At 51.4% G+C, this 10,379-nt stretch overlaps 1 protein-coding gene across 1 annotated transcript; it reads left to right on the forward strand.

Annotated features, from left to right (window-relative positions):
• The first annotated feature begins 10 nt into the window (after positions 1 to 10).
• PIM1 (Pim-1 proto-oncogene, serine/threonine kinase) lies at positions 11 to 5,396 on the forward strand. Its single transcript, XM_011232115.3, has 6 exons — positions 11 to 501; positions 611 to 717; positions 825 to 875; positions 970 to 1,336; positions 2,912 to 3,088; positions 3,875 to 5,396. Exons 1-6 carry the CDS (start codon positions 420 to 422, stop codon positions 4,030 to 4,032), a joined length of 942 nt encoding a protein of 313 aa, XP_011230417.2. The 5' UTR covers positions 11 to 419; the 3' UTR covers positions 4,033 to 5,396.
• Positions 5,397 to 10,379: the final 4,983 nt, after the last annotated feature.

Genomic DNA, 10,379 nt, shown 5'->3' on the forward strand with positions numbered 1-10,379 from the left:
GCGCTCCGCCCCTTTACTCCTGGCGGCTGGGCGAGCCGGGCGTCTGCTGCAGCGGCCGCGGTGGCGGAGGAGGCCCGAGAGGACTTGGCGGCAGCGGCGGCGGCGGTGGCGGGACCGGCAGCAGCAGCAGCAGCCACAAAGCTCCCAGTGCCGCGGCGCTGCCGCACGAGCCCCACGAGCCGCCCACCCCGCCACCCTCGGCGCTGCCTGACCCCACCGGCGTGGCCGCCAGCCGCCAGCCCCGGCAGCGCCCCCAGTCGTCCTCCGACTCGCCCTCGGCCTTCCGCGCCAGCCGCAGCCGCAACGCCACCCGCAGCCTCAGCCCTAGCCTTAGGCACAGCCACCGGCACAACCCCAGCCCCAGCTCCTGCTGCAGCTCCTCCAGACACAGTTCCTACGCCGACACCCTGGAGGTTGGGATGCTCTTGTCCAAAATCAACTCGCTTGCCCACCTGCGCGCCGCGCCCTGCAACGACCTGCACGCCAACAAGCTGGCGCCCGGTGAGCACCCCCCCAACCCAGCCCGGGATGGCGAGGCGGCTGGACCCCCAGGGTGGGAGCTGGGGGCTCGCGGGCCGCACTGAGTCCCCTGTGCCTCCCCTTTTCCTAGGGAAGGAGAAGGAGCCCCTGGAGTCGCAGTACCAGGTGGGCCCGCTGCTGGGCAGCGGCGGCTTCGGCTCGGTCTACTCAGGCATCCGTGTCGCCGACAACTTGCCGGTGAGTGGGCGCCCCGCCGTGGGGAGGGCGCGCTGGGCAAGGGGGCGCCCGGGTCTGCTTTGGCCCCGGCGAGAGGATCTCATGGAGACTGTTTGGGGGGTTTTCAGGTGGCCATCAAGCACGTGGAGAAGGACCGGATTTCCGACTGGGGAGAGCTGGTGAGTGCCCTGGAAGGAGCGACCTCTGGGGTGGGTGGGGTGAGGGGCACCCTCCGACTCCCGCACTAACGCAGCCCCCCCCCCGCCCCTGCAGCCCAATGGCACCCGAGTGCCTATGGAAGTGGTCCTGCTGAAGAAGGTGAGCTCGGGCTTCTCCGGCGTCATTAGGCTCCTGGACTGGTTCGAGAGGCCCGATAGTTTCGTCTTGATCCTGGAGAGGCCCGAGCCGGTGCAAGACCTCTTCGACTTTATCACGGAAAGGGGGGCCCTGCAGGAGGAGCTGGCCCGCAGCTTCTTCTGGCAGGTGCTGGAGGCTGTGCGGCACTGCCACAACTGCGGGGTGCTCCACCGCGACATCAAGGACGAGAACATCCTCATTGACCTCAGCCGCGGCGAGCTCAAGCTCATCGACTTCGGGTCGGGGGCGCTGCTCAAGGACACCGTCTACACGGACTTCGATGGTGAGCCCGGCCGGGGAGGGAGCTGCCGGGGAGGGAGCTGCCCAGGTGACTTAGCCTTGCCTGGAGGCCTCGGCTGGCTTCCCTCTCCGGCCCTTTGTAAAGGTCATCGGGCCGTCTGGCTCGATGCTGGCAGGGGTGGGGCGAAGGAGAGCTTCCCAGCGTAGTAGAGCCGGAGATTTCCAGCCAGCTGAACCTGTCATGTTTCTGGCATGATTTTATTTTTTAAGTGGAATTCAGTGGGTTCCAAGCTTTCCCGATGAATAAGAGGTTGTGGGCAACGGGCCGTAGCCCAGATTTCTGAAGTCTGACCCAGTTTCCCCGCCAGTTAAAGGATGGGAGGGGGGTAAGGGAGGAGAGAGCGGGAGAGATGAAAATTGATGTCGGTTTTGTAATTTTTGTTTTGTGTCCTAAAGGAGTTTTCTGTAAGGTTAGTTTTTAGAGCTGCAGTTTTTCTTCCCTTTGATCTAGGACCGGATAAAGGAATAGAAACAGTTTCACTAAATAATCTATTTTGTTGGGCTTTTTCTTTTCTTTATTTTTTGGCGTTGCGGGGGGTGAGGGAATCGGGAATGAATGTTGTGAAATAAGATCTCTTTCTGGTTTGAAAATTAGTTGGGTGTCTCCGCAGAGAGGATGAAAACCTATCCTAGGGAGGGGCTTGGAGCGGGTTCTTTCAGAAAAGATGGAATTGAGAGCCTGAGATCAAAGTAAGGGAGGGTGGGTCATCATCTGAGCAGCTTAACCTAACAAACGACAGCCTTTCAAAACTTGTGACTGGGGCTTGTGGTTTCTGTTTATTTGCCCTTGGAGGACGCTGGGTTGGGCTGCATTTTTTTGTATTTAACAGTTAATGGCTGGCCGGGTCCTCCCTTGTTTTTTCCTTCGAGTCTTTGCTGCCCCCTGGTGAGCACAAGCGGGATGGCCACCACTTTTTTTTTTTTTACAACCCAAAGTTTGTAAACAGGAATCACGTGGTCTGAAACCCGCTCTGCAGCTCTACCTTTCCAGTGAGGGGAAGAGAGAGGGTGTGGGTGTCTGCCTCTGCACGCATAGGGTGGGGAGGAAGGCCTCCCAGAGGGCACGCTGACTTAAGATAGTGTATTGTGTAAGGGCCCTGGACGGGATCGTATGAGAGACGAGAAATCTCACCCAGGCTCCTGGGCCACCTTAATGCGGTTTAAGGATAGTCTGTGGGATACCTCCCTTGATTGTGTGCAGACATTCATCCCTTCATCCCATTGTGGGTGGTCCTACCACATACAGGCCTCAGACTTTGGGTTTGTGGCCAGCCCTGTTTGTTTCTTGGAGCAGTTTGTAAAGAGTTTTGGTTTATGGGCCTGGACCGGTAGGGAGGCGGGTGGGTAATGCTTTGGGTTGGAGAGATGCTGTAAGCCATTGATCCACTCCTTTTAGCCTAGGGGGAAAATGGAGTTAGGTCAGCTCTTGTCCTGGGAGAAGTGTGGTTGTGTTTTGTTTTGTTTTAAGGAGTCACTCAGTATACTACTGAGTATGTGCTTTGCTTTGTTTTATTTTTGCTAAAAGTCCGTTTTCCTTTTCTATTCCCCTGGCTGACAGGGACCCGAGTGTATAGTCCTCCCGAGTGGATCCGCTACCATCGCTACCACGGCAGGTCGGCGGCCGTCTGGTCCCTCGGGATCCTGCTGTATGATATGGTCTGTGGAGATATTCCTTTTGAGCACGATGAAGAGATCATCAGAGGCCAAGTTTTCTTCAGGCAGAGGGTCTCTTCAGGTAACTTTTGGGAAGCCCCTTGGTGAGGAGAAGCAGGAGTCACAAGGCAACTAGTCCTCAGGGGACAGTCTCTGAATTCTGAAGAGTTCCACCTCTCCAGGGGATCACAGGGTCCTAGGCCAATGAATCTGGAGAGCTAGCCCTCAGGAATTGAATGGTTTACACTTGAGCATTCTTTGAGAGGTCAGAGGAAGAGCAAGTGTGAGAATATTAAGAAGAAAAGACCCTTTAGTTTCACTGAAAGGTTGTTTTTTTTGTTTGTTTGTTTTTTGTTTTTTTAACTACCAACAGTCCTGATCTCTCAGTTCCTGGCTGTTTTGCCAGGGAATGAAAAGTTGAGGGTTCTTTGAGCCTTCTCCCTTAAGGCAGACTCTCTAAATATTGCGGTTCCAGTGACCTCATTGTGGGTGGTGTTCATATTTGTAAGTTGTAGGTGAATTGAATCACCTCATCATGCTCACTGATGTCTCATCAAAATCCCTTGTCATCATTCTTCCTATTTCTAGTGAGTGGGTGTCGTGGGAAAGGCCCCGGCTATTGAAGTTTGAAAACCACAGGTTTAAGAGGGGAGCTGTTTTGTTTTTTTTTTTTTTTTAGCTGAAAGCAGATTAGGGGATCCAGATCTTAGTTAATAACCTTCCTATTGAAGAATAAAAGAGTTCTAGAAGGTTTTTCATATCTCTTGGACCCCAGACTTGTGGGCCCCTGGGAAGCAAATTAGCAAGACCTTTGCATTGCAAAAACGAGCTGAGTCATTCACAACTTCTGTCACCTTGCTTTCTGCAGAGTGTCAGCATCTCATTAGATGGTGCTTGGCCCTGAGACCATCAGATCGGCCATCCTTCGAAGAAATCCAGAACCATCCATGGATGCAAGATGTCCTCCTGCCCCAGGAAACAGCTGAGATCCATCTGCACAGCCTGTCACCAGGGCCCAGCAAATAGCAGCTTTTCTGGCAGGTTCTCCCCTCCCCGTCAGCAGACCCTCGAGGGAGGGGAAGCTTCTGTTTCCAGTTTCCTGAGTACCAGTGACACTTCTCGCCAAGCAGGACAGTGCTTGATAACAGGAACAACATTTACAACTCATTCCAGACCCCAGGCCCCTGGAGGTTGCCTCCCAACAGAGGGGGAAGAGACTCACTCCAGGTGTCCTAGGCCTCAACTCCTCCTTCTCACAGACGTCCAGGATTGCTGGGCTCTGCAAACTCCCGGGGGTGGGGGGTGGGGGGGTCAGAACCCTGCCATGGAACTGTTCCCTTCATCACGAGTTCTGCTGAATGCCGCGATGGGTCGGGTAGGGGGAAAACGGGTTGGGGTGGGATAGGACTAGCACCATTTTAAGTCCCTGTCACCTCTTCCGACTCTTCTGAGTGCCTTCTGTGGGGACTCCGGCTGTGCTGGGAGAAATACTTGAACTTGCCTCTTTTACCTGCTGCTTCTCCAAAAATCTGCCTGGGTTTGGTTCCCTATTTTTCTCTCCTGCCCCCCTCCCCCCATCCTTCATATGAAAGGTGCCATGGAAGAGGCTACAGGGCCAAACGCTGAGCCACCTGCCCTTTTTTTCTGCCTCCTCTAGTAAAACTCCGAGTGAACTGGTCTTCCTTTTTGGTTTTTACTTAACTGTTTCAAAGCCAAGACCTCACACACACACACACACACACACACACACACACACAAATACAAATGCACAAACAATGCAAATCCACAGAAAAACTGTAAATGTGTGTACAGTTGGCATGGTAGTGTACAAAAGGATCGTAGTTGATCTAATCTTTTTTAATTTTGCCTTTTAAGTTATTTTACCTGTTTTTTTGTTTTTTTTTTGTTTTTTTTGTTTTGTTTTGTTCTTGAAAAGATGCGCATTCTAACCTGGAGGTCAACGTTATGTATTTATTTATTTATTTATTTGGTTCCCTTCCTGCTCCAAGCTTCCACGGCTGCTGCCATAGTTTCTTTTCCTCCTTTCCTCCTCTGACTTGGGGACCTTTTGGGGAGGGCTCGCTCTGTTCGTGGGGTGACGGGACTCAGGCGGGGACAGCTGCTGCAGCTCCCCGGCGGCTGCGGGGCCCCTCACCGACTTCACCCGAGCGGGGCCCGGGGGAGGGGCATCGCTGACTGGTGTATATAGGATAGATATATGAAAAGCAGTTCTGGATGGTGTGCCTTCCGGATCCTCTCTGGGGCTGTGTTTTGAGCAGTATGTAGCCTGCTGGTTTTATCTGAGTGAAATACTGTACAGGGGAATAAAAGAGATCTTATTTTTTTTTTTTTATACTTGGCGTTTTTTGAATAAAAACCTTTTGTCTTAACTTCCGGCTTGTAAGTGGTGTCCATGCGGAGGCATATGTTCATTTATTGAACGTTTGGGAAGTGCCTACGGAGCTTGAAGCCCAAATCTGGTTTCCTTCAACAGGACTCCTGGGATGGCCGTCTTACTGAACTAAATATGTGGCCAAAGGGGGGGGGAATCTTGGGTGGACAAAATTTGGCCCAAGGGGGAAAATCTGTTGCCCCATGCAAATTCTAGAGCTGCGCCAATGTCGCAAGTGTGACTGTTTTGGTCACGCTAGTCACATTTCCTGGGAGAGCTAGTTGCGACTAGGGGCAGTGGAACTACAGAACATTTCCATCACTGTGGAAAGTTCTGTTGGACAGGGCTGACCTAGAGAGAGCAAACAGCTCTACTGCAAAACCGATAGTGGACGCTTTCTGCAGCAGTCTTTCCCACCAGCAGAACGTTTTGGGCACATAATCTCCACACGTCAGGCTTACTGAAAAACCAGATACCTGTATTACTCTCAGTTCCTGATTCAAGTTCCCTTCACCTTTAGTGTGGGGTTGAGTCATTAATAGCAGTTGGGTGGAAATGTTTTTGACCTGAGCAGACCTGGGTTTTCCCCTCCCGTGTGCTTTGCACAGCTTGTAATGGGAGTGGGTGAAGTAAACGTTAGCGTTGCCGTCTTCTTACTGCTTGTGCTGGGATTCGTATTTTTAGTCTGTGGTTTCTCTGCAGGAATCTGTTGAAGGCCCTTGTTCTTTTTGTGAGAGTTTATTTTTAAATTTTTTTGTAGTTGACCCTACCCCTAATGTGGGGCTCGAACTCCCGAGACCAAGAGTCGCACGCTCTACGGATCCAGCCAGCCACGGGCCCATGTGAGGGTTTAGTTTAAACTGGACGGCAGAACCTACAATCCGCTTAGTGCACATGGCCTGAATACTTAGTGCACATGGCAGCATGCTGGGTGGAGCGTGGATTGCTGGTAATTTGCATATTAAGTATTAGTAAATGTTGCTTGCTTTATTCTAAAGAAGCCTCAGCAGCAGTTCTAACATTCTTCCTTTCCTCCCGGTCATCGCGCGCTCCCTTCCCTCGGTGCGCGCACACACCCTTGGGACAGCGGTCAGAGGCTGTGTTGGCAGGTTGCGGGAGGGGCCGGGTCACAATACTCCTCACTTGTCTACCCTTAAGCTTGGACTGGGTGCCAAACCCCAGGCAGGAGAGAAAGGAAGGATTTCTCCGTTTGGGGGGCTGATTTCTGGAGTTCCTCTTTTCTCCCCACCCCCACCCAAGCGCGCGAGCACGAACACTGACTCCCAGTCTTGAGTCTCCGGAGTACGAGTGTTGTATGCCTCATCCTTTCCAGTAAAGTTGACACTTGAACACTTAAAAGTTGCTCCAAAGTTCTAACGAAATCTTGCAAAGCCCCACCCATTTCTCCCTTGAAGTGAATTTCTGGCAGTTTCCCCATCCTCTTTTGAGACTGCTAGGGGTGATGGAAGACAGTGTCCCTTTGAAGAAATACATATTGTGCTCCTATTGGGTGCAGGAAATGAGGGGTTGTATGGGAAGGGTGAAAGCACATTTAGTCTCTTCTCACTGGCAGCTGATAATCTAGTGTGGAAAGGGAGTCGATGACTAATATTACTATGGCCACAGGAATGGCGTGGGTGGGGGAGCGGGGGTCATGAGCATCGGCTTGGGACTCAGTCTTAAGCTTTGATTCTACCACCACTGCCTGGATCCCTTGGACAAGTTCCTAGACCCCCTGAGACTAATCTCTAAATTGAGATATTCCTTGATTGGATTTTTAGGAAGATGGAATTAAATAATGGGTGTATTACTTGAAAACAAACACTATCACCTCTGGCTTAGGGCTGCGTATAGCTGTGGTAAAAGTACTGAGACAGAGTGGGGAATAAATTCCCAGAGTCAGGATCGTGGTCATTACCCCTGGGGAGGAGGTGGTGGGGGCTATGATTTGGGGATGGGGATCTGCACAGGGCGATGCTTTATTTCAGAGGCTAGATGATAGAGACTAAGGTGTTTGCATTATTCCTTTTTTCTCAGTAGGCTCTAAGCCCAACGTGGGGCTTGAACTCACCACCCTGAGATCAACGATGGCATGCTCCACTGACTAAGCCTGCCAGGCACCCCTGTGTTATTCTTTATAGCTCTTTGGTTTGTCTTAAATATTCCCTGATAATTTTTAAATTAATTTAATTTCTTTTTAAAGTAAACCCTATGCCCAGTGTGGGGCTTGAACTCACGACCCTGAGATCAAGAGTCTCTCATGTTCTACCAAGTGACCCACCCAGGAGCCCCAGTAAATTTTAAAAAGTAACGAACGAATTTGTGTTTATCGCATAGGAGGCAGGAGATGGAGTTATTACTGCTCTTGGCTGAGGTGATCTTGGAAGTCTTCAAAGAGGAAGCACCATTTCAACTGGCTTTGAAGGATGGGCTTCAGTTCATCTGGCAAAATGAGGCACTGAACAAGAGATTGAGCTAAGAAATCCAGAGAGGCCGAGTTTTTGTCCCCATTACACCGAGAATCAGCAAACTGTGGCCTACTGACCGAATCTGGCACCATACCTGGGTTTGCACAGCCAGCAAGCTAAGACTGGGTTTATATTTTTAAATGGTCGAAAAACAATTGCATGAAGAGTAGTATTTCGTCACGTGCAAAGATGACATGAAATGTAATTGTCAGCGTTCATAAAGAAACCTCATCCATTGATGTGCTGCCTAAGGCTGCTTTCCAGCGCCGATGGCAGAGTTGAGTAGCCGTGACAAAGACCTTATGTCTGGCGAAGCGAAAAATATTTACTATCTAGTGCTTACAGAAAAAGTTTGCTAACCCCTGCAGTGGACCTACGTTTTTCATAACACTTAGGGATAACAAGCTACCGTTCATTCAGTACCTACGGTGTGCCCGGCACTGTTCCACATGCGAAGCTTACAACTCTCCATGAGGTAGACACTATTTATCCCCATTTTACAGATGGGGAAAACTGAGGTGCAGAGCAGTTAATCCCACGTCAAAGGTCGCAAAGAAGTGGCCAGGTCAGATTCAGACCCAGGCAGTCCATGCTCATTAGCACTCTGGTAGACTGCCGCTTAAAAAATGTTTGCACGGGTTAGTCATCTCAAGGTTTTCAGGGCCCAGGATCTGGAGGTCAAGGCAGTTCTTCCCCAGGCCTCAGAGTCGGGTAAGCGGTTCTGTTTTGTGGAACTACGCATTGCTGGCTCTAGGGAGCTACCCTTCTCTTGAGCATGGGTGGGGAGGAAGAGTTGGAGGCGGTAAAGGGAGGAGAAAGTAGAGGGGGGAGGAGGGCGGGTTCGGGGTGGGGCGGGGGCACATTTCTTGTAAATGTTGCTCAGCTCCTTCAACTGCTCTGCCGGTTCTTGGAAACCCTCACCACAAAGGACCTATCGACAACAGTGCTGAAGCAGATATGGCCTCATCCCCCAGTTCACTTCCTGCCCAGCCTTGCGCTAGTAACCCCGATTGCCAAGAGCAAGGTTGCAGTGACCCCTCAGCATTGCTGTGGGAGGAAGTGCAAAAATATGCAGAACTGGGGTCAAACGGAGGGGACAGTCTTTATTTTTATTTATCATTAGCAAGATGGCCGATGTACGGAATTGGATTAATCATAATCCCTGGTTCATGATATAGTCTCAAGGCCCAAGCATGGCCTCCTGTCATTATTAGATTTCATTCTATTGGGCGAACCCCCCCAACTCAAGAAGCAGACGTCCATCTATCCAGATGACCTTCTCTTTGGCCCTTCCTTGCCTTTCCCCAATGCAGTTCACTGCCCTAAATTTTGTGTTCAGCATTCTTACCTCTCTTTAAAATTTTTCTATGTTGTGGGCACATGTTCCTAAATTATGTAACGTCAAGCTTTAGCAGTTCCTGAACTTTATTGGAAGAGTATCCCGTATGTATGTAATGATCTGGAATTTGCTCTCGTCACTCAACATAAGGTTACAAAGACTCATGTGTTTGTAGCACATGGTTCGTTTTCACTTTAGAATATTCCATTTTATGGACAGGCCTTTGGATTGTGATCAGTGGAGGCCACCCTTTTTTTGTTTGTGTTTGTATGTTTTTTGTGTTTCTTTCTTTTTGTTTGTTTTTAAGTAGGTTGCATGCCCAGCGTGAAGCCCAACACGGCTTGAATTCACGACCCTGAGGCCAAGACCTGAGCTGATATCAAGAGTCGAGCACTTAACTGACTGAGTCACCCAGGTGCCCCCAGGGGAGGCCACTCTTTAGGGGATCCCTGGGTTAAATCACTTAGGAGGTCAGCACACACAGCGAGGTATAGCCCTTGCCTAATACCCCTTGCCTAATACTTTGTAGCCATTCCAGATTTATCCGTGGAGCACCTACTATGTACCTGGCACCATGCCAAGAACTCTTTCTTACGCATAAGTAGCTAGAGCCAGGCTTCCCTCCTTGGTCCCCTTCAGGGTTCAACACGATGCCAGCAAAGAGACAAGCGTCCCAGCGAAGCGGAGGTCTGAGGTTGCCCGGGATCCCGGCGAGCTCTCTGGATCCGGCTGTGGCCGTGGTGCGCGTGGTGCGATGTGTGTATGATGTGTGTGTGTTGGGGGCGGTGGGCCGTGTATACGGGGTGTGTGTATCTGGCCTGGTGCCGGGATGCTGACACGGCGTGGCAGTGTATGTGTGCAAACGTGTGTATCTGGTGGTGGGGGTGTGTGTGTGTGTGTGGAGGTGTATACGAATAGTACGGTGTGTGCGCGGTGTGTACGTGTATGGATACGTGCGTGCCGCTGTACATCACACTCGTTCTTGGGGCTGTTTCCTGCTCACCCCAGCGGGACGAGGGTCCTGTTGCTTCGCTCCGCGGCCTGGCTGCCTCCTTGTCCTGCTCTGCCCTGTGCCTCTCTCCCCTCTTCATCTCCCGTCTTCTGCCTCATCTTGCCACCTCACCCCCTCCTCCGGAACCACCGCCCAGTTCGCTGCCTTCCTCCCAGCTCCTCC

The sequence above is a fragment of the Ailuropoda melanoleuca genome, chromosome 5 (genome assembly GCF_002007445.2).
Source record: "Ailuropoda melanoleuca isolate Jingjing chromosome 5, ASM200744v2, whole genome shotgun sequence".
Taxonomy (NCBI): domain Eukaryota; kingdom Metazoa; phylum Chordata; class Mammalia; order Carnivora; family Ursidae; genus Ailuropoda; species Ailuropoda melanoleuca.